Source organism: Watersipora subatra, chromosome 4, assembly GCF_963576615.1.
Source record: "Watersipora subatra chromosome 4, tzWatSuba1.1, whole genome shotgun sequence".
Classification (NCBI taxonomy): Eukaryota; Metazoa; Bryozoa; class Gymnolaemata; order Cheilostomatida; family Watersiporidae; genus Watersipora; species Watersipora subatra.
In genome coordinates this window covers 25,867,444-25,892,027 of record NC_088711.1, presented here as the reverse complement: position 1 = coordinate 25,892,027, position 24,584 = coordinate 25,867,444, and the positions used below count along the sequence as shown (strand labels likewise).

Genomic DNA, 24,584 nt, shown 5'->3' with positions numbered 1-24,584 from the left:
AATTAAAACTGCTTTAAACTTTTCATAAAAAGTACCATGTCTCTCTCTGTATAATACAATGTAGGCAGGCTTTGTACTGCTTGGGTAGGAGAGTTTACCAAGTATAGAAAATAGTATGTATACAAATACATATAGTGAAACTTCTGCTTGCAGTTTCCTTTACATACGAATATTCTAAAATATAATATAATAATGATATCAAGCAAGTATAAGTATTCACACACAAGTGGTTTCTAGCATACCGTGTTCAAAGGTTGCCAAAGCGTCGCTGCCTAATAATAAAAGGAAGAGACTAAATTATAAGATAAAAAGAATCATGAAGCAATACAGTATAATCTACTTTTATTCAAACTTCTTAAAATTAAATTTGGTGAATTGATCTGCGTATCTTTATCTCTTCATCTCATGTATTGTCAAGGCTAGATTCTGTTTGCCTGTCTTAACAGAAATATGAATAAATGTCTTGAACTAGTAGATGACGATATAAAATTTGTATTTGCGCATCTGGATGATTTCCATTAAGCTGAGTTAGCTGATTGTACAAGTGAACTAATGAACTAATGGCATACATTACAATGTCTGCTCTACCGACAGGCGCACCACACCTGTAACTTATATATGTAATACTTATGATTACATGACTTACATGTAAGTGTTCTGCCGCTACTTGGCTAGAAATAATTTCACATAAGCATCTTTGTAGATTGAAGGCAAGATACTAAATATATGGTAGGACTAATAGATAGCCTCACTTTTTACTGATGACAAAATTTGTTGCTACAAAAAAAAATGACAGGAAATGAGATCTACCTAAATTATAAATTACTGCTTACCTTTCCTTAGTCATGACTTTTGAATGTTTCTAAGATGCCAAAGTTTACAAAGTTTGGAATTTCTATGACAGATTTGAGTTAGTTATTAGTATTCTTCAACTGAGATTATGAAATTGCATGCAAAATTATTTTAAAGTCATCTTCACAGTAAAAGCCTGTAACACAAATGAATAAACTGCTAGTCAGAATGATTTGTTTTCTTGAGGCGCTAAGCTAATACATGTCGTGTAGGGAATACAACTCTTAAAATGGTGTTCACACACTACTTTTAAGTAGTGTGTAACCACCAACTGGTTACTCCTCAAGGTTTTTACGATGTTTGATCAACTCTGATGAAATTTAGTTAGACTTTTAAATAGAGTCACTCGTAAGGAAACCTCATCTAAACATGATTACAAATTAGTTGAATCTTATATAAATGAGTTATTGTCAATATTTGATAATTGAGTTGGTATAAGAAATGCTTAGTTAAACTTGTAAGACAGCATAATATGCTTGTGGCTTCTTGAATCTGGTAAACTTTGGGTGATGTATTCCTTATTTTCTTGCATTATTGTCGATCCGTAGGACAGTAATCCTAAATGTATGCTTTGATTTCAACCTTATCATCTGCAAAACTAAGGAGGGTTATCGTAAATAACAGAAATATTATCAGCAGTTTGATCACGGTTTATTATCTCATATGTTGGATGGTTGCATTTGAAGGTCTTTTATGCAATTTGGAGATCATAACTCTATGATAATGCATAAATTGTTGTCAGCTTAGCAGTTAATGTTCGCGGAGTTATCTTGTCCTAATAATTGAAGAAGCATGGGAAAGTTTAGCTTGAGAGTTATGAATTTGTAGCATCTGTGTCAATGCTTATTTAGCTGTATTGATAGGAGCTGATACGTTTCTTGTTCTGTTTCAGTTATGTACTGCAGGAGTTGCTTGAGACAGAGAAGGATTATGTAGAAGACTTGTCAAGGATAGTCAATGTACGTGTTTGAAGTACAAAGTTATTGTAAATGTACCATGCAAGCGCTGCTGATATCCAGTGTTTGTAGTTATAATCTATATCTGTGGGCGGCTGTTAACCCACCCGAGGTAATCTTATGCAAAATTAGGACTAAACACAAGAAACAAATGGCAATAGAGTTTTACTTTTTAAGGATGTGGCAGAAATATTTTGTGACTTTCTCTATGGGTTGCTTTTGTTTACAATTGCTGCTGCAAAATTCAGTGAAAATATTTACTTTGCATGTGAACAAATCTGTTTAAAAAAATGTAAGTTAGCTGTGATTGTCTGTATAAGGTAGATATCATGACATCACAATTGCGTCATCGTAGAAAAGCTCGCTTTTCTTGTTATATTTTTCTAAACTATCAGAGTAAAATTGGACAATATTTCATTTATGCCAATAGACTTTTATTTAGCAAATAATTTTAAAATTTAAACTGATTAGTTTCAAAAAAGTATTATTTTTCATGAGTCTGTTTTGCAAATTTTGTAATGGTGCGGTTTTCACGGACGGTTTAATGAATATTGTTCAATGATTCGGTTTCTTGTGGTAGCAGGGGCAGCAGAGCGTATACTTTGGTCGAAAGCTCGTGCCCTATATTCATATCCTTGTTTTGTGTTTCTAACCACGATCTTTCAGATCTTGTGTTTAGTTTATCTCTCAGTTTATGTTTGTGTCGGTGCTTATTTGTCAATATCTGCTGAGAGGGATGAATTTATAGACGCTGAAATGCATCCTTGGTAACACTTACCACAATTGCACTTTGGTCGAATGATTTTTGCTGAAAAGATTGTCGCTCCAATGATTGTCCATTCGTGATTTATATACTCATGATTTATATAGTTCTTTTTCAAATGATGCCATTAAACCAGCTGCTTAATTATAGCTGTCATTGTTGTGCCGAATTAGCAAGATTCGCATTAAGCTGTAAACAAGTAGATACTGGCTAAATCTGCAATGAAGTCACCGATGGATTACAAAATTATCTTTCCCTATTCTAGAAAAATCTTTTAATTAATAGTTTACCTTTGCAGTAAGGTGTCATGCTGTCAAAGTTGACAGATGAAATACTTGAGATGATCTGAAAAACTGGGTGCGCATGTTTATTTCTGCTCAACAAACGATTTAACAAAAAATGTTTTGCTCTTTTGCGATACGAATGCTACACTTCTTATTATTTTGCTCTTGCTGGCAGCTTGTAATGCTGAAGAGAATAACAATAATAGTTGCTTGTCGCTTTGTGTTTATTTGCAGTATTTTTGTTTTCTAACAGTAACCCGAAAATAACAGAATTATATTTTGCTTTTTGAAGTTAACAGAAGATTGCGTTAGGTGAGATTTTCCTATTGGCTGGTTAAAGTTTGTTTCGGACTAAACCAATTGAGATCAGTATTTCACAGTTAGACTAAACCAAACAACCGAGTTATTGGTCCAGCCTAATCCAATGACACTTAGTGATTCACCAAGTGAGCAAGTCTTCATTTTACATGATGGAGGGAATGCATTTTTACTTTTACTTGACCTATATTCACTTAAACCATAACTGCCACGAACAACTTTTATCGTATTTACTAGGTAAATCAGACACGCTGATTCCGATTTTGTAATCAAAATAAAGATTAGGCCACTAACTTTCAGAGTAATGAAGGATTTTTTATAGCGTTTTAATATCGGTCTCGAAAACAACACGATCGGCATAACAAGCTCCGCCCATAAATACGTGACGTAACCTAGCTTTTTAGGAACAGAAGTAACGTAGGAATGTTTAGACCGATTTAGAATAATAGAGATGGGTGTTTTAAAATCCATTAATATCTAAATTCAGCCTTAAAAATAATATCAGTCTTTTCTGAAAGGTAGATAAGCTATTTAGCATTGCATATTTATAAAGCGCGATAACAACACTAACTTGTGATAAAACCGCGCTTTTTGAGCTCATTTTTCTCGGCGTCCAGCCCATTTAAACGTCATGTAACAAGCTACGAGCAATTTTAAATAGTTTATATCCCTTTCATAAAAAACTGAAATTATTTTACAGGCTGGATTTAGATAATAATGGGTTTTAAGACACCCATCTCTATTATTCTAAATCGGACTAAACATTCCTAACTTCAGTTCCTGAAAAAGCTAGGTTTCGTCACATATTTATGGGCGGAGCTTGTAATGCCGATTGTATTGTTTTCGAAACGGATATTGAAACGCTTTAAAAAAGCCTAAATGACTTTGAAGGTTAGTGGACTAATCTTTATTTTGAGTACAAAATCGGAATCAGCGTGTCTGATTTACCTAGTAAATACGATAAAAGTTGTTCGTGACAGTTATGGTTTAAGCCAACTAGAGTCCTATTCTGGATGCATAGTTGGTCATGATTGGAGGACCTGCATAATAACATAAACAAAGGTTTAAATTTGAACCTCTGTTGCAGATAGTTTATTCAAATTGATGGTTATTCTTTGTTCATGAACATAGCTAGGTGGTGACAAGGGCATGCAGCCAGGTGAAAGTGGCTTATGTCTAGTATTAAAAGCAGGTTTTAGCACTGTAATCTGTGAAACAACTTTTACAGGGATATATGGAAACTCTTAAAACTATGGACCTACCAGAAGACCTGATCGGAAAAGACAAGATAGTGTTTGGTAACATTCATCAGATCTATGACTTCCACAAGGAGTAAGTAGGGCCCATAACATAAATTATAAAATAAGAACATTAAGATAACTATAATATGTCTATTGCAACAATATCAGAAAGATAAGAAAACTATGAGCGCAACAAAAAATGCTATCTTTTCTGCTAGCGATAATAGTGCATTGTGTTTAGGGGTTTTGTGTACGGAATTGTAAGCTGTAAGTTACATCAGCAATAATATTATACAATGTATTGTTTAGGTTAGTTATATACCTTTAGGAAGGGGTGTTGAACTGCCCTCTACTGGCTCTAAAAACTTCATTGATAATTGAGGTTTGTTATGTGTTTTTAGTTAATTGCATTATCATAGTAAATCCTTTGTTCAAATTCACAAATATTTCTTGCATAAAAAATTGTTTTTCATAACTGTATATTCGAATGTCAGATACATTTGTGTTTAGAAACACCTGCACCTGTTCTGTACAGCAGTAGCTTCTGCTGTATTGAAAATCGATTTAGTCCTTAAGTTGCAACCAAATCTAATGTAAAACTATGTGGTTCAAAACTAAACATTTGTCATTCTGAAATACATTAACTAATCCATATAAATTTGATTCAAGTGATTGCAGTTTCGGTGTCAATTTCAATGTCAAGGTGGGAGAGGTTTGCTGAAAGTGTTCCGAACTCTTAATAACAAGTTGGCCAAACAACATTTCTGATGTTCCATTCAACTGCAGAACTGTCAGCTTTGCGTTTTTGTCTTGCAAATGCGATGTTATGAAATGAGAAAGAATTTCGAAATAGACACAAGCTCCATTTCACAATATACTTCAAAAATCAGTTGAAAATGTCACCCAGAAAAATTTAAAACAGAATCCTAAAATTGGTCGAAATCTGCCATTTGGTCATGACTACCCTTTACTCTACAATAAACTCTATAGTATACTCTATAGTATACTCTATAGTATGTCTATGGTGCCATCTATGGGACACTCTATAGTACACTCTATGGTAAAATCTATGGTACATTATAATAATTCTATGGATTACTCTATGGTGGGTTGTCTATATATGGATATGCCCATCGTAGTGTGGAAAACTTGATGCTCTACTCAAATATATATTGGGCTAACTTTTAGCACATTCCTACCAGAGGTGGACAGGCTGGTTGCAGATGCTCATGGTCTTGGCTTACTTTTCAAGAGATATGTGAGTAGAAATTAATCATAGAAACTGACTTGTGGCTTTCTGGTATCACTTTTTGTTCTGCCTTTTAGCTCCGCCTTTTAGCTCCGCCTTTTAGCTCCGCCTTTTAGCTCCGCCTTTTAGCTCCGTCTTTTAGCTCAGTCTTATAGCCCCAGTTTGTAGCGCCCCCTCAGCACGCCTAGCTATGCAGAGCCATTGAGTGTAATACACTATTGAGTGTAAATTACACACAATGGCTCTGTAGCTATGCAGTGTTATACTACACTCAAAGGCTCTGTAGCTATGCAGTGTTATACTACACCACTCAATGGCTCTGTAGCAATGCAGTGTTATACTACACTCAATGGCTCTGTAGCTATGCAGTGTTATACTACACTCAATGGCTCTGTAGCTATGCAGTGTTATACTACTCCAAGAGATGATTTCTATAATCTTTCTACTCATTAATAATCTTATGTAATCCTCTTAGTTCTTTCAACTGAAATCTTCAACATCCAAATATTTTGTTATTTTATTTATGCATGTATTAATGTAGAACTGATGCCCATTGCAGGAAAAGCGGCTGTACATGTATGTCAAGTACTGTGAGAACAAACCAAAGTCGGAGTTCATCGTTGCTGAATATCTAGACACTGTATTCAATGTAGGTAGCACTTTCTTTTCCAATTATGTCCTAATTTCAACTCTTTTTACAGCACAATAGTCCACATAGTTGAATGGAATCCAAGAATATGTTACAATCATCAATTTTATGATAGAACTGTTTAGTTCCTTGATGACTCATTATAATGATTACACTGTATAAAAGGAAAGGTGTATCTAGGATTTGTTGCTGGTAGCCAGAGGTTCCTGGTTATATTTATGCTCCCATGTTTCTGTTATACAAGGCATGTTTGTATACAAGGTAGAGATAAAAATGTCGTTACGCAAGGTAGTGGGTAACAAATTTTATTTAAATAATTTTGACCTCATGGTTGACATACTTTGCTCAGAAAGTTCCGCAAAAGTTATATCAACTCTTTTGCTACCAAATCAGTTTTATCGGGACGCAATTACATACAGATGCTCCTAAACCTGTGAACGAGATACATTTCGGGCGGTCATTCGTTAGGCTATTTCGTTTATAAGTTATCTCAGACTATAACTTGTGCAGCTCGCATGGGATAAAAGTTGATCATTATTTTCGCTGAAAGTTTTTCAAATAGCAACGCATGAAAGTTTTTCTCAGCTAAAAAAATTGTTTGGAAGCTAATATCAACTAGTTTAGCTGTGTAAAAGAGAAGTTGAGGCCAGAAGACACTGTGGAAAGTATTTAAAAGCCAGAGGAAGATAAAATGTTTCAAAACGAAATCAACAATCGGAACGCAACTGGCCGAGCAAACGATGCAAATATTTTTGTTTCAAAAATGTTAATATTTGTTTCTGTATGTATTATAAGTATGGTTTGTTTATGTCACTTGTTCTTGAATATATATTTGTAGCATTTGATAGATTATTATATAACAGAAACTTATTCACTATGTTCCCATGACGCGCATGATTCGCAAATTTGAGCCAATTCTCAAATTAACCGCATCATGGAAACGGCATAAATCCGCCAGCTAAGCAAATTTTGCGATTCGCAAAACTTTATCGAATCCATTATGCTTGCGAATAATGGAAACAACACTTGCGAATGATGTGCATTAAAATACCACGCCAGCTATTCAATTTTAAACATTTTCAATACTTCCGTCGTCCTAATTTCCTTTGCATTGTTAACATGTGCGTCGCTAATTATTAACTTATAGCGTACAATTCCTTACCTTTTTTCAACAAGGCGCCGGAGTCAGTCCACATAATGCGAATGGCTGTAGAAACATTTAATTTACATGGTAACACAACTCCAAATCCGCATGATGCAAGTCATGGGCATCATAGAAACATGACATCAATCACACTTTAGGGGGTCCTCCCATGTTTTGTGACGATTCTGACGACCCGACGACAGGGATATTTAAAAAGTGACAGACGAGACGACCATTTACCAATGTAGGTGACGAGGATTGCGTAAATAGGATTACTAAAGGTACGGCTGCACGTAACGAATTTTTCGTTGGTTTGGAGTTCTGGCCGAAATCACGAAAAACGCAGAATTAATCGGTCAAAATTCACAGAATTATTTGAGCTGTGCATGCCCACCGAGATCGTCGACGAAACGCTTTTAACAGATTAAACAAATTATTAGCGAGCACGATTCTAGCAGCTTTAGCAATTAGTATAGTCCAAGACATGTACCGTGACACACAATAAAAATACGGAAGCATTTCAACATAGAACACACGATGTAACTGTCTAAGTCGCGCTATTATTAGTTAGCAAACACGACTAGCAAATTTTAAGATATACGTAGTCCGAAAACATAATGCGACACACAAGAAAATTATTACAGAAAGTTATCATAGTAAATACGATGCAACTGACTTGTTTGCGCTAGATATGTCGACATTCTCTACCGCAAAACTTTTGCTGCTAAAAAGGAAATATAATTAAAAAATAAACAAATTGTAGCTATAGTGTCCAAACAATAAATACATTCAATAACGCAATTTAAGTAATTGCATCGTGTGTACTATGTTGATTTGCACTTATACTTTTACTATTGTGTGTCATTATACGTCTCTTTGACTATACTAATTGCAAAAGCTGCTGAGATCGTGCTCGTTAGCACGATTCTAGCAGCGCAGAATAATTCTGTGTGTTTCAATCATTTCGTGATTTTGGTTAGAACCAACGGAAATTTTGTTACGTGTTGCCGTACCATTACTAACTTAGGCCAACTTATTATTTGTTCATAAATCACCACGGTCAACCGAAACTTCACTAGTTTTGGTTTGAAGCATCTGGCCCAGCATTTATAGACTGCCAAATAATTAAAGCAATGAAATGCCACGACATTGACAGCAAATCCGTTTCCAAGTCTGTGACTGACAGCGATTATTAAAGGCAATCTCGGTCTATTTTCCGTACAAGAAATATAGCTCTAAAAACCTAAGACGGCTGTCACTCTTCGCGGAGTAATCAGCAACGCTCCCAAACATCACTAATATGTTTGTGAAGGTCGCTGGTTGAGCCATGCTTTCGGTTAGCAGAAGTTCAAACCTAGCAAGTTTCAGAATTTTAACGCAACCCAGTGCCACCAGTATAGATATTTGTATTAAAATAACGAATGTGAAGAAAGAGGTTGTTTTGGTTACCAATTTGAAAAAGGTTGACAGTGATTTTAAAAGTGACGACAGTGATTTTAAAAGTGACGACAGTGATTTTAAAAGTGACTATTCTGACGACAGCTTTGTGTGGTAGGACCCCCACTTTAATAGCTTAAGCTTATAAAATATTATTTGATAGCATCATTGTTATATAAATTCGGCTTACAATGGATCGACACTCATAACTCCTGTTCTATTGCACATAAAAAGCCAGATTAGCTGCAAACTATAGCAAGCATATCAATGAGTGCAATGAGCTTTAATGCAACTCTGGTAAATATAGTTATAAAGGGTAGTTATGGGGTGGCGTCTGTACAAACAATTCCGTTCGTATCTACCTTTGTTATAACACGAATGTTCGTCTGTCGGGTAGCATCTATATTCAGTAAAACCTAAAATTTGACAAGAGCACATAAAAATTGTCACAACTTTTGAGTCAGATGGCTTATATAAAATATTTCTATTCCAAATTAATGAGACTAAAATTTTACATCACTTGATCCATAAACGGCTACAAATGGTTTGCAGAATGGGAATGGAAACATTTGCGGCCATTTACGCTACTACAGTGAGTAACAAGTCGAGCGTGTTCCAAGTTAGACGAGTTATTAATCTTAATATTATAGCTTACAAGATAATTATTACTGCTAAAAATAATACAATTACTCTCAGTAGTACTATTTTTCAATAGAAAATCATTATTAGTTCATTGATCTACAATTAGTGAAACCTTATAGCTGTAATGCGTCTGACACGACTGGTCATTGCAGACAAAAAATTTGCGATAGAAAAATAGCTTTTGCAAAGTGAAACTGAGCTCAAGGTGGGCTGTAAACATATTTTCTATTAGTTCAACACAGGCAGATAATTGTTTCCTTTTGTTTAAGTACAAATACGATAGGCTAATTAATTAGCTACTCACTAATCAGAAACATTTTGTATGAAGAAGGCTATTTAAGCCACGCCTATCCTGGCCATACGCAACTTTTTGTCATACGCTGTGTCGAGTTGCTCTAGCTGAGCCGTGGTGTGTAATGCATTAAAGTTGGTGCTATGCAGATACAGAATGATAAGATATACAGGTTTTTGAAATTTAGTTATTTGAGATGATGCAACTATTTTTGCCTGAGGCTAATTTTTAGCTTTGCATTTGTGTCAGCGCATAAGCTGTCTTTATATCAAAGAATACATACAATTTTACAAACAGATGTTTCTCCCCTTTGCTAACTAATCGAGGGGCTTTATGTAGGAAATAAAAGGAGTGCTGAACCACCGACTACAGCTGACAGACCTGCTTATAAAGCCTGTACAGCGCATTATGAAGTACCAGTTGCTGCTCAAGGACATCCTCAAGTACACAAAGAGAAGTGGGGAGCCAACTAGATCACTTGAGGATGCCATCTCAGTGATGCACCGTGTGCCCAAGGAAGCCAATGACATGATGAACGTTGGCAGGCTACAGGGCTTTGAGGTTTGACACTTACCATATTCAAGGTCATTCTTTAAGCTGTGTGTTGCCTCTAATACAATCACATATTATGTTTAATGTCTGGAGCTAAGGCTTTGCCAAGTGCGGCTTTGCTATCTTTTGATATCGTACTGCGTATTCCTCTGTACAGGGGAAGCTGACAGCTCATGGAAAGCTGCTATTACAAGATACGCTGCCAGTGGCGGAATATCATCCTAATAAGACTGACTTGAAGTTCAAAGAGAGAAGAATATTTGTGTTTGAGCAGATTATTATTCTAAGTGAAGTGATAGAGAGTAAGAACGCCCTTGTCCAACCCCATTATATCTTCAAACACTCCATCAAGGTGAGGGCCAGAGGCCAGAAGGCTGAAAGAAGCCTGATATATCTATGTAATAGCTTTGTGTGATGATGTTAACCTTAAAACAGCATATATTTGGTTCTTCAATAATTCTGATGCCGCTAAACTGACCTCTACTTTTCGGAACTCACTAGAAGTCAGCAGTCAGCGTGCTGTAGAATGAGCCACCAACCAGAGCAAGCTTTACTAACATGTGCATCTATCATAGTGTATTCATTGCAGCTTTCTTAGATGTTTATAAAATCTAGTGTTTGATGTGATATCAAATTCTTTATTGGGTCATTGGTGTGGATTCGATTTGGGTGAACCTTACAGGCAGTGTTTGCCTTGACTGGGCTACAAGATAGTACCCTCTAACCGAATTGAATGGGATCATTGACAATAGATATGGACATGCATCAACGATGCATCATCGATGTATCAACAAAAGCTGTTCCAGAGATTTGCATAAATATTTAAATGCTTTAAACTACAGTAAATAGCTTTAGTGTATGCTCAAAATGTGTTATTGGATTCATTTGTGGGTTATCAATAGAGTAATTATCATGTTAGTCATAAATTGCTGATGTCGATGTGTAAAGGACAACTCCAAGTTTAAAGATACGCGTTGGATTAAAAGAATGTTTACCGCCTACCCTATTCTGTTATTGTTAGTTTTTTATATTTTGTCACCTGCAACCATCTAGGTTACTTATAGAGAACCTGAAGGCACCCAAATCAGCTTGGATTTAAATTTTGCTGAGCTGTCTGACTAAATAACTCACCATCTTTGCTTCCTATCCAGACCAAAAGCTGGAAGTTTTTATTTATGGGCCAACATAAAGCTTGACTCTGAGCTTTAAATCATAAATACTTTTTATGTTTTATCATGCTCACTCCTCTAGGTTACGTATAAAGAATTCATATTCCCTTATTTTTTCACTTATGTATTGCTTGGCTATCCGTCTTACGTTGAATTTAAAAAAAGATTTGATTCAATTCCGTTTTATGAAAATTACTCCATGATTAAAATAGAATTTATTGCATTATATTATTTTAAAAAACATGAAGACATTTTTTTATGTTATGTATTAGACATCAACGTACTCTGAAAAGAGTTCTTTACTGCTAGTTGCCATGCAAAGCATGCAAAGACCTGACAAGGACCATAGCTTTGGGGCCCTCTCTGCGGTAAACTGATAATTGTTAATTTTACAGTAAAAAGCTCTAGCTAAAAATTTGGCTTTGTGGAGCTCGTTATTGGTTATCTTTCAAAAGAGAAAGTTTGATCTAACACCTAATCCACAAACCAACTCTGCAAGGGATGATAAACATGAAAATTTATTTTCTTAAATTTGAAGCCTCTCTTTATTTTGGAAAATAGTTGCAATTTTTCCCAACAGGCAGTTGTGACAAAAACTTAAAACTTTCGCAGCAATATTTATGTGCAACAAAAAGTTGCCCTTTTCCATTGACCTCTCCACTATGCCGCAAGATAACCACTTGTAGCACAATATTTTTATTAAACTATCATGTAATTGTTATTATGGTGTTTTGTTTACATAGATCTATAGTTGAAAGATTGATGTATTGTACACTTTGAAAGATTGATATATTTTACACTTTGTTTATTAAATAATTTCATACATGGCTAAAACGCAAAGAGATTTGCAAGCAGTAACTTTTTACCATTTGTGAACATTTTTTATTTGTCATTTCAAAACCCCAATTATAAGATGAAATGTAGCGCACAAAAGCAGATTCTAATAATTACTAACAACCAGGTACTAGTGTGAGCTTTTAATTTTCTGTACATACGCATGCATTAAATGTATCAGCGTTTAATTACATTTTATTTAAATGATTGGCCATATTTAGTAGTTGTCTACTCAGGCAGCATTGGACAGACGGCTATGGCGCATGACTATTATACACTATAATTGTCTCACTGTTAAAATTTCCTACACAGGTTAACAAGATGTCATTAGAGAGTGATGTACCAAACAGCCCCCTCCTTTTCAAGTTACTAGACAAAACTCCAGGTCACTCTCTCACAGTCTTCATACAAACCAGTAACAGCAAACACAAGGAGCAGTGGACTTCCCAAATAAGGAACATGCTAGATATGCAGGGAGACATTTTACGAGGTGAGTTACCAGTCGCTTCAGCGGCTTTGCTTATCTTTTTGTCTATTTAGAAACCTTGTATTTTGAAAAATATTTTATAAAGAGAGTTCTGGTTACATTGACTACGTGAATTGAGTAGGAGTAGAGCATAGGGGATGTCATTTAGACAATGTTTTTGTTTGTAGCTTTGCAGAACCCGATGTCCTATGTGAAAGGAGGTAAACCTTCAGGCTTGCCCGAACCAGTTCTCGGCCTAGATGACCAAGTAGACAGCACAACTATCAGTCGTCCGGTTCAAAGAAAATCCTCGTTGTTTTCTAAGAAAGGCAAGCATAAGTCCGTTTGTGCAGACCAGCCTAAGCCAAACGTGAGTATCAGGTGACGTATGGCTGAACTGAGGTCTGCATGCTCGCCGGACACGGTTAAGAGTGTTTCTTGCCCAGGCGTGTGCATGCGCATCTTCTTGACTCTGACTCCATTTATATCATTTATTATGCATCTTTGTTCAACTTTCATACTTACCAGTTTTCGTCTAATTAGTTAACACATTTTTCTAAATATTAACAAATACAGTACTGTATATTTTCTTATACGAATTTTTTATTTGTAAACATATATTACATAAGCATTTAAATACGATTTCTAGTTTTTGATGTGTGTTTATGTTTTGAGAAATAGTTTGTTACGTATGCCCTAATGTTATGCTTGAGATCAGCATATATTTTTTTATGTCGAGCAATTCATTTTGGTGTTTGAAAAAAATCAAAGCGGTGATTGTGACTTTTTTGTTTTCTTTGGCTAACCTCTAATCTGTGTGAAAATATGTGTTTAGTAAAGGTTTGTGATGGTGCGTCTGTATATTTGTTATCATGAATGCAGATGGCAATGTGTCTGTGCATCACACTGAGAATATAATATTGGACCCCCTGATGTGTCCCCGTCTTATTTTAAAGATTTGTGTTATTATTTATAAATTGAGATTCACAGATTTCTGATCAGTTCCCTCAGTCATTCGATTGAAGAGTGAGTGCACTTCAACTGCAAAACGCTGTAATGCATCTCAGCTTATTTCTAGCATCGACTACTCCTGTTTTCTCATTGCCACCAGCATTACCAGGTGAGAGCTACATACAGCTTGTTGACATTCCTTTCGCTACCGCGCATGGCTCAAACTGTTTATATCTGCAATCCAATTATTTAGCAAAACTCCTCACTGGTGCCAGTTGTGGCAACAGTTATACAAAGAATATTGATGCTGTTTGTCATACTAAAAGCATCTAGCATCGGTTAATGACTGAAAAAGCATAAGTTTGATTCAAACAGATTCTGCGTATCTTAGTTTTATTTCTACAAATAATTTAACTTATTTTCAGTCTTGATGAAGTTTTTCAAATTGCTGTCGATACTTCTGACACTTAAACTAAAAATAAATCATCCAAGATGAGAAAGTTTTTTAAACATCTTTTACATGTTGTCTCCAGAGACTACCATTTGTGCGTGTGCTGTCCAAGTACAATGCTGACACGGCTGATGATATAAGCTGCTCAAGAGGAGACATGGTGCAACTGCTAAGCACAGATGAAGAAGCCAACAGGTTTCATGTCTTCAAACCTGCGTGTGCTCACCACCCTGGCCAGCAAGGATGGATATCTGGCATAGCTTTAGGTGGGTAACAAAAATACGTGCAGAAGCAACCCAGTTATTCCAGGTGCGGAGTGAAAACAGCTGTTTGCTGTTTTAGGAATTATTGGAAGAGGTCAAGACAGATTTCCTCTTGATGTTGGAAATGCCACCTCGCACTATCTCTCAGCAGGCGATGAGGAAAAGTCGGAGAAGAAAATGAAACTAAAATTGATTCGGCGCAGATCCAGAAGTCCTAATGCAAAGTCATCAAACAGCTGGCAGCAAAAACTCAGTTTTAAAGTTAGTTTCAGACTTTTGGTGTAATTCGATGTACATTCTTGGTATGCATGGCAGGAGAAATAATATCGGTGTTTATATTTACAGATCACAGCACTGAGCAACTCCATGATGGAACCTTCCTTCAATTTTGAACCTGACAGTGTTACAGTAAAAGTGGGCGAAGAAGCACTTTTAGAATGCCATATCTCAGGAAAACCAAAACCAAACATTTACTGGAAAACACCAGATGGTAAAATTGCTTTACCTGATGAGAGAATAGACTGGATGGAATCAGATTATGGACACTATGGTTTCAGTGTAAGGATTTTTTCAATTTTGTATTACCCTACTGCAAAGTTTTTTGTCAATGTTCTGCAATTATACAAAACGGAGATATTAGCAGAGATACATGCTCAGTGATGAGACACCAATAAATGCTAGCATAATCAAATGCATATGCAGGAATATTTTTTTGAATTCCTTGCCACTAGCTATTGTTACATTTTCACACCTGTCTTCCAATGATGAAAAACATCTGCTGACCTTTTCAGCTCAAGAGGTCTACAATAGCTGACACAGGCTCATACACTTGTTATGCTGTCAGTGAAATGGGAGAAGTTGAAAGATCAGCCCTTATAGATGTCATAGGTATGACCAGACATATAACATCTATCTAATATTTTCCTACCGCAGTTTGTTAAACTAGTTTGACTTCCAAAGAAAATTTACAAGATTTACTTTTTATAGATTCTATTATTTTTTAGATATACGTATGATCTAAATGACACTATAATGGCCAAGTTGTTATTTTTCAGTCAGAATAAGTTGAGATAATTTTTGACAAATTTTTCAAATAAAACACGTAAAACATTTTTTAAACAAATTTAAAGAAACTAATTTTTATCTGCAATATTTTCTATTTACGTGTAATGCCTATTTACAGCTCAGAAAGATGGCTGTAAAACCAAAAGGCCTATCGCTATTTTACCAGAATCGTATATTGTCCATTCTGTTTTCTGCTACTACAAACTAGTATCATTTTGCCTGATCAACAAAAAGTTAGAACACTTTAAAAAATTATGTTTTATGGTTACGCTACCTGATATAGACAGTTATGATCATCGTCTAAATGCCCTGAATGCTTGATGCTGTGTTTGTATATATTTGCTGTCTAAAATTCTCAGATCGCATCTACAATCTGCCCAGACCATCCATTGTAGTCCAACCACATCTTATACCATTTGGTTGACCAGCCAATATTATAATTAGTTCATGTTGCTCTGCTATGTCGAGATTTAGCCTTACCTTAAACTCATTGCTTCTTCCATCGGTTAAGCACATGTGAGAATTTGTTTTCATGTGACATTTAGACGTTGCTGATCCGCCAGATAAACCATTGGTGGAAGACACAGATGATGGCTCAATCGTACTTAGTTGGAATCCTCCTAGATACGTGGGTCGTTCACCAATAGAGGGTTATGCAATTGAAAGCAGCCACACGGGTAGGAGTCGTCTACTTTTTTTCTCTATCCCTTGGTTGAGGAATTTTACAGAACCACATTTTTATGTAAACACTGAATTGAGTTATCCAGATTTTTTGTACCATCGGCGTTTATGGTTGGTTAGGAAATTATATGAGAACTGTCACTAATCGGATGTACAATGTAAATATCTGCCTCAAATTAGGTTTTCTCTATCGTAAAACTGCAATTGTCAAACAAGCTACTTCACATTTTGCTCAGTAGATTTTTACATTAGTTAATATGCAGACCTATTTAATAAACCTGGTATTGCATCAAACCACCTATTTAATAAACCTAGTATTGCATCAAACCACCTATTTAATAAACCTGGTATTGCATCAAACCACCTATTTAATAAACTTTGTATTGCATCAAACCACACATTCGTTTTGAATTTATGAAACGATGATTTACAGGAAGTTGATTTTATAGGTCATCTTTGCTATCGAAGTGTGTTTGAGCAATTTTTGTAAGATTGAGTATGATGCCTACTTAACTAATTGCTAGCAGAGGCTGTGCATGTTTTTTCATTGTTTTTGTTGCACAAATAATGGCTCTGTGATCTTGGCTGCGCATGTAAGAGTCCAGTAGTAAGGGAACTGCGACGACGGCAGACATAACCAGTTGCACAGAGCAATAAGATCAGGTGTCATTCCTGTCACCACCAGTGTCCTTTTGTCACCACTAACTTTGTCACCACTAACTTTGTGGTCAAGTCAGACTCCTCAACCTTTTCTCACATCACAAATCTAAGAGGAAATCTGTTGTTTTAGAATCCTGGGAGTGGAAAGAAGTTATAGCGTATGTCAAGGAAAACTCACAGCTCATCGAGAAGGAGAAACTTGCAGATGCCCAAACCTACTTTTTTAGAGTGCGTACACTCAATGGTGCCGGAGTCAGTCTGCCTGGACCGGTCTCTGACCCGGTCTGCATACCTCAGCACTGTAAAAAAGGTAGCCAATCATGAGCCACTCACTCTAACGATTTTAGTTAGGTGCTGACTAAATTACCACTAAATCATAGCTAAAACTCTAGTCCTACAAATCTATGCTCAGCAATATTGCTAGAGTTGTTCTTCTTAATATGCGTAATAGCGGTACAAGATGCTGGGCAAATTGTTTTTGCCACCATTTAATAATATTTTAAAATCATGTACATAGAGCAGCTCATTATTATTAAAGTGTCAGCTCATTGGTCATATGTCAATACAGATGTGCTGGTGTTTTCGATTCATAATAAGCAGAGATATACATTCCATCATTCAAATCTGCTTCTCACTGGATTTGAACTCGGAACCTTCGGGTCCGCCGACTGGAAGCTAATCCAATACGCTACGCTGTCTTTCTCACACTATGGAAAAATAGGGCACATACTGATGCAGCACATGCAAAAATATTATTGACCAGCTCGACATTACGCGTAATGACGTTACTGTCAAGCTGGCTTCACAGCTATTATTATAGTAAAGATTTAGATCAGGTTACTAGCTTATCAGGTAGGTTACTCAAATTCATTGGGTAATTAGTTTATTACTTGCGCAGCGCTGGCATTCAACTAGTTATATTTATCTGTTTATCCATTTGTTATTATAAGTATTATTTTGCTATCTATTTGTTATCATAAATATCTGTTATCCATTTGTTATTTTAGATATCTGTTACCCATTTGTTATTTTAGATATCTGTTACCCATTTGTTATTTTAGATATCTGTTACCCATTTGTTATTGTAGATATCTGTTACCCATTTGTTATTTTAGATATCTGTTACCCATTTGTTATTGTAGATATATGTTACCCATTTGTTATTTTAGATATATGTTACCCATTTGTTATTTTAGATATCTGTTACCCATTTGTTATTGTACATACAGATTTGATATCAAAACATTCTCACTCTAAACATCTACATTTGAACTTTTACTCCTGCTGTGTTGAAAACCGGACATCATCTGATTATTATTCTGTTAAACTATCGGGGCTACTTGATCTTGTATTCGTATAACTACTGCGCTTGTGATAGTTACAGATAATCCTATGGAGACTTCGTCATCTTCAGAATGGAAATCACACTTTGAGGATTTGCATAGACACAATTCCACAATTTCCAGGTTAGCGGCTGTGTTTAGTATCTATGATTAACCAAAACATGATACAAAAGAATTCATGTTAACTTTTTCTGTGTGTCCCTTTGCATACTTGAAAGTGTCTCTTTAAAGTATGCCTCTTTGCATACTTTCTGCTACAAATAAAGGCAAACTACTATTATTATGTTAAGTTTAAACATTATTTATAAACCTGATTACAGACCAATGATTAAACTAAGAAACTATTACAAAGCCGATGTATCTTCAGCGTGTCATTTTTCATGCGATTCTCATTATCATGCTAATATTCTTTTCCAGTGTAATTCGCGATAGATTTTGTTTAGCCAAAACTAAGCTAAGTTTGGTCATATCATAGAGGTTTCTGGGTGATTCAGCTAGTTTCATCTCTGACACAATGCAGGATAAATTACAGTCAAGCCTCAATATATGGTGTTGGTTTGTTTTGATTATTGCTTCATGTGTTCAAACTGTTGCATAGGAGCAGATATTCCTACAAGAATACCCTACAAGAGATTTAGTTTGTGCCATAGTAGAAAACAATGCATGATAACTCTATAGATAATATTGCATGAAGTTATACGTAACAATGAAACAAATGCATTATAAACGGATGTAAAGAGACATAAAATACATAGGCGTACCCGTAAATGCATTATAAACGGATGTAAAGAGACATAAAATACATAGGCGTACCCGTAAATGTATAAATGAACTAGCAATCTGTAAAAGGTTTTCATTCTTGCTAAATCGAGAAACAAACGAAAGAAAGTGTAGGCTATGCAATGTGTAGGTTTGTAGTAAGAGATGACAAGCAAACTAACTTGGAGTAAGTATATGCTAGACACTATTTAACAGGTTATTAGTTTTATGTAACATTTTTTACAATTTATTCCTGATTTTCACCTTTAGGCTTTTAACATTTACTTATGAAACTGGGTTGTTTAAAATGACTGTGAACATCATGTGTTGGGAAATAAAGCAAGCTTAGAATCTAAAGTTTCCACAAACTTTACAACATAATTTAAAAGATTTGAGTGTTAAGACAATTGGGTGTAGAAGTTTGGTTTTAATATTAAATGACATGAGTTCTAATCACGGCACTTGTTTTTATGTGTCACCCCTAGTTCAGAAACTGAAAAATTTGGCAACTATTGGCTGTAGAAATATTGACAATGTACGTACATGGCAGGATTTTTTTGTATTTAGAACAAGTCATTTTCTGTAAAAAGTCTCAACTCTGGCAAGAGGTCATTTCATGTTTTACAGAACTTTTTCCTTGGATATCAATTCAAACAGAAACAGAGTCGAATGTTTACTATCTCCAACTCCTTGGTCACAAACATTATTGCAACATCTTTTTATCGATTTCTCATTATTTACAGGTAGTTCCCGTTAACGACGGGGTTACAGTATAAAGACCTTGTTAAATGAACCGTCCTTTGAACCTCCGTTGCATTTGTCTAAACTATTTATTTTCTATACCGTAATTCTTCATCATTTCTCTTTCTCTATTTTCTGTTGGCTTGTTTAAATAATAAATGTGAATTTTTTTAAATTAAATTAAATTTTAACTTTTTCTTTTAGCTTTTGTGCATGCATAAGCGAGTAAACAAATGTTACATTATCGTAGAGTAAATTGAGGTAGATGTTACATATTTTTACTCATTCTTAATATTTACTTTCTTGGCATTTCTCTTTTCATTTAGCATTTGCATGTACCATAGTTGTATGTATGTACCATACCGTATGTACCTAAATAGCTGATATTAGTATGACATCAAGTACCGTATGTACTTAAATAGCTGATATTAGTATGACATCAAGTACCGTATGTACTTAAATAGCTGATATTAGTATGACATCAAGTACCGTATGTACTTAAATAGCTGATATTAGTATGACATCAAGTACCGTATGTACTTAAATAGCTGATATTAGTATGACATCAAGTACCGTATGTACTTAAATAGCTGATATTAGTATGACATCAAGTACCGTATGTACCTAAATAGCTGATATTAGTATGACATCAAGTACCGTATGTACCTAAATAGCTGATATTAGGATGACATCAAGTACCGCATGTACCTAAATAGCTATGTACCTAAACATCGAGTACAGTATGTACATAAAAACAATGCCACAACTAGTATATATGCGTGATATCTATACATTCATGGCTACTTCAAAATTTGCAAGAAATGTATTTTCTTGTTATTCTAGTTTTGCTTCTTTACACATATTTGTTAACATTTTATCATCGTAACTTTGAGTCATCGATAAGCGAGCCCGTCGTTAAATGAGGAGAGCATTATTTAGTTTGTATCGGATGTTCTCAGTGCCCATGCGCAATATCTTAGGTGTCGATTTTTTCAGTTTTAACGGTGGTGAGATAAGATGTTACAAAAGGATATTAGATAATGAAATGATCATAGCAAGATGCCTCGAGAGTGGTGAAAGAGCTGGAATTGAGAAAGAGATACTCTCACAGTGCACACATCCCAATATACTTACACCTCTAGAGTACTACAGATCTGACTCTAACAACATTTTCATCATGCCCAAGTATGTTTTCTGAAACTAAACATTACTATATCATGAAGCGAAAGGATTCCCAAGCACACTAATAGATGATCAATGTAATGTTTAGTATCACTGGCAAAGATTAAAGGAGGTATAATACTGTAGGTGTAGGTATAATGCATTTTCGAATATAGCCACAGGACAGATCGGTACAGTTTACTCAAAAGTTGCAGTTAATTTACATTTATAGATATATACATGTACATATAAAAGTAATTTTCTGTTGAATACTTTATAATTATAATTGAAGACTCTTGCCCACTAGTAACATTAATCACCCTATTTTATTTTATTAAAGGTTTTTGTAGAACTTTCTTTAAAGATGAAATTACACCAAGTTTTAGTAGATTCTATTAGAAATTATCAGTATTTTTCTTTTATTTTTTTATTATTGTTAATGTTTGAAGTCATCTGACTGCAAGAACGTTTCAAGATTAAAATCGATAAAACTTGATCATGTTTAAAACGCTCAGAAAAAAAATATGTGCTAAGATTATGTCACTAGTTGATAAGTGTTATTATGTTAAGTTGCAGCATTACGTGTTGCTATTCTGTCGGTCTCTTTGCAACTATAGATGTCATAATATCACTTTTGCTTGATCTGAGTGTTTTAACAGAATTTTAAATAAAGTTTTGTCAATTTAATCTTGAAACATCCTGGCAGTCAGATCACTGCAAATATAAAAAAAAATCACAGATGAAAGAAAGAAAAAGATCGATACTATCTGATTAAATGTACTAAGATTTTGTGCAAGTTTATTTTTAAGAATCGCTTATATTCTCACACGAACCACAATCAAACCTCACCCTTCGATTACATCTACATGTAAAAATCTTCTAAACAACGACGTGAAATTTTAGCAGACATTCGCCCCGACAGACTAATTCCTGTCTTACGGGTGTTTACGAAAGTGGTACATACGTACCAAATTCTTCTTCACATACATTGGTTCTATAGTGTGTGAATAATATCAAGCAGAGTTTCATAATTTCTTGTTATAGTTTTAAAATCATTGATCTAAAGAAGACTAGCACCAGTGATGGTAGTCGTAAAAAAAAGAAGTCAGTGTTTTTCTTTTACGTAAAACCACAAATATCGAAAAATATGAGCCAATATCTTTCGTGTAATTTAATCTTTCGATTAGTTTCTTGTAAAATCTTTGAAACCATCTAGTAGCTAATGTGAGAAAGAATGTGAGAGTGATGCAGAAAAAAGCTACAAATGAGTAATAGTGATAGTAGTAGGCTGATCATGATATACTTTTAAATGCATACTAAATATAAAAATGAATATGTTCTGTTGAATTATAAAGTGTGTGCAGTCTAAATTAGACTAGCTCCTTATTTCTGTCATGATCTGTTAATTCCCTGTATTGTCGAGTCCACACCTCAATTTACTTGTTTTAAAATTACCAATTTATTATTACATTATTAATGCAGTTTCTACTTTCAAGTTATATTATATGTTAACTCCTATTATCATTACGAGCATTGATTTGAAAGTTAAAAACGTTTGTCACTAATGTAGTGGAAATTTTGTCAAACTGGTTCATGTGGCTTGGATGTGGAAGCATACCTTTTCTTAGCAACCTGTGTATAACATTTTACATATCACAACAGCTTTGTGTAAAATACCATCTGACCTACATTGCTATAACACCTTATGTTAATGGTTCACTAACTCAGATTCAATAGTTGGTGTCTTGCAAACTTCCTGGGAATCATTTATGAAAACATTTTTCTCGTCATAAATCATTGCTTCAAATAAAAATCAAGAAGGCAAACCAGGTTGTACTGAAACTGTTTAGAAGCTTCAATTTTGCATATTACATCATTAACCTGTATTTTACAGCATAAAAGAACCGTTATTAGAGCGCCTGTGTTTGGAAGAAGCTGTGTGTGAAGTAGATTTTGTGTTGTACACTCGGCAACTAATGCAAGCTCTTCAGCGCCTCCAAGAAATCAATGTATTGCACCTCAACATCCTTGTGAGTATATTGCGTTCTGGTCTTTGTTTGGCAACGGCTGAAAAAGCGGTCAGTTGTCTAGATAATAAAAACATTTTGTCCAAAATTTTGGCAGAAATATTTGTCAATTTTTGCACCTTATATTGTAGTCTCTGGGTAATATAAGCTGACTCGAGATTTAGATTTCCAAGGAGCCTTTTCATAAACTTATGGCACACCTTCCTCAAATTCTTTGGCAAATCTATGCTACATGTACATTCAGGGCTGCATGTATTTCACAGTAATTGTCTGTCCTTTCTCTTTTCTAGCCTGAAACTGTACTAGTTACGGAAAGTCGAATTCTAAAACTAACAGGTTTCGAGTATGCAAGATTTCTCGATGCCAATGAAGATACGTGTGCCAAGGAATGTGAATCACCTGATCTGTCTGATGATATCGAGTTTCAGTCGATTGAAGTTATCAGTACAAAAAGTGTTGCTCCTACCACAGACATTTGGTAAATATCTTCAACACAATTTCTATTATTCCTAACGTCAAATCCCTTTTTGATTAACAATAATATATGGCAGCACAGAAGCAATTCGCGCCTCAAGTGAAATGTTTCATACTACGTTTTGCAGAAAAAGACATCATTGTTTTAAATCATAGTCCACATAGCCTAACTACATAGCCCTGGAGTGACATTTTTTTTCTATTTCTCTTGTTCTTTTATACTGTAAGAAACACTCTTCATATTATTTTTTGTAGTTATATTATAGATGAAAATAAACAAACAAACATATACTTAATTAAGTGCTATTTCATAGAAATGTTTTTTCTAATCTCCTTCAAGCTGATAGTTTTTAGTCTATACCAGCCTTACATAAAGCACTCCAAATGTTGTTTTATGCTTTCTTTTGTGTAAGTACAAAAATTTTTTTGTTGAACTTCATTTGATACTGTGCAACGGAATGCAGTGCTGAACAAAAGCCAGCATTAAAATTGTTTTAAAACATCTTATCATTTGCAAGATGTTTACATTATGACGCTCTTGCTAACAGGTCTGTAGGAGTCTTCACCTACCTTATGTTATGCGGAGTCACACCCTTTTATCATAAAGATGTCCAAGCTACAAAAGATAACATCATCCAAGGAAACCCTTCATTTCCTGATGAGCTGTTTCCGCATGTATCAGAAGGCTGCCTGACCTTGCTCAAAGTGATGTTCATTAAAAATCCAAGGCATGTTTTAATTAGCATGAAATACTTTTGTACATTTCTGTAGCTTGCATTTTCGTATTATTTTGTTGTATTTCACAAGAAAATTCGCCACGGATTTAAATTATGGTCATTTGCAATTTAAGGCAATATAAATCCTACAAACATGTATATCTTTAAGCAGGATGCGACCACTGGCCGATAGATGTATTAAATGCAGCTGGCTAAACATGCTCCCAGAAAAGGACAACAAATTGCCTACCCACAGACTTTCCATGTACTTAAATCAACGGAAAGACGCAAAAAAGCCTCCAACTCTCGATACACACACAACTGCTGAGGAGGCTCCCAGCTAACCATACTCCTGTCAAACCATGCATTAGTATTACAAATTTTTTTCCACATTCATTTTGCTAGGCAACTTAATGCATTTGTTTTCTTTATTTGCCACTACCA

General features: G+C 35.0%; 2 protein-coding genes across 2 annotated transcripts in view; both read left to right on the top strand.

The window, feature by feature from the left end:
• Positions 1–13,772, top strand: part of LOC137394093 (rho guanine nucleotide exchange factor 25-like) — a 37,624-nt gene extending 23,852 nt beyond the window's left edge. The window contains exons 7-14 of the mRNA XM_068080812.1: positions 1,745–1,811; positions 4,402–4,505; positions 5,603–5,672; positions 6,223–6,312; positions 10,167–10,388; positions 10,537–10,731; positions 12,695–12,872; positions 13,037–13,772. Of these exons, the coding sequence (XP_067936913.1) occupies positions 1,745–1,811; positions 4,402–4,505; positions 5,603–5,672; positions 6,223–6,312; positions 10,167–10,388; positions 10,537–10,731; positions 12,695–12,872; positions 13,037–13,233 (1,123 nt within the window). The 3' untranslated portion in view covers positions 13,234–13,772. The remainder of the gene's footprint in view (positions 1–1,744; positions 1,812–4,401; positions 4,506–5,602; positions 5,673–6,222; positions 6,313–10,166; positions 10,389–10,536; positions 10,732–12,694; positions 12,873–13,036) is intronic.
• Positions 13,773–13,904: 132 nt separating this feature from the next.
• On the top strand, positions 13,905–24,562 carry LOC137394092 (kalirin-like). Its single transcript, XM_068080811.1, has 14 exons — positions 13,905–13,968; positions 14,053–14,108; positions 14,333–14,516; positions 14,593–14,774; positions 14,859–15,071; positions 15,305–15,401; positions 16,124–16,255; positions 17,050–17,229; positions 18,304–18,385; positions 20,759–20,947; positions 22,818–22,953; positions 23,241–23,428; positions 23,973–24,152; positions 24,313–24,562. The coding sequence occupies exons 1-14, from the start codon at positions 13,905–13,907 to the stop codon at positions 24,482–24,484; spliced, it is 2,055 nt and encodes a 684-aa protein (XP_067936912.1). The 3' UTR covers positions 24,485–24,562.
• Positions 24,563–24,584: the final 22 nt, after the last annotated feature.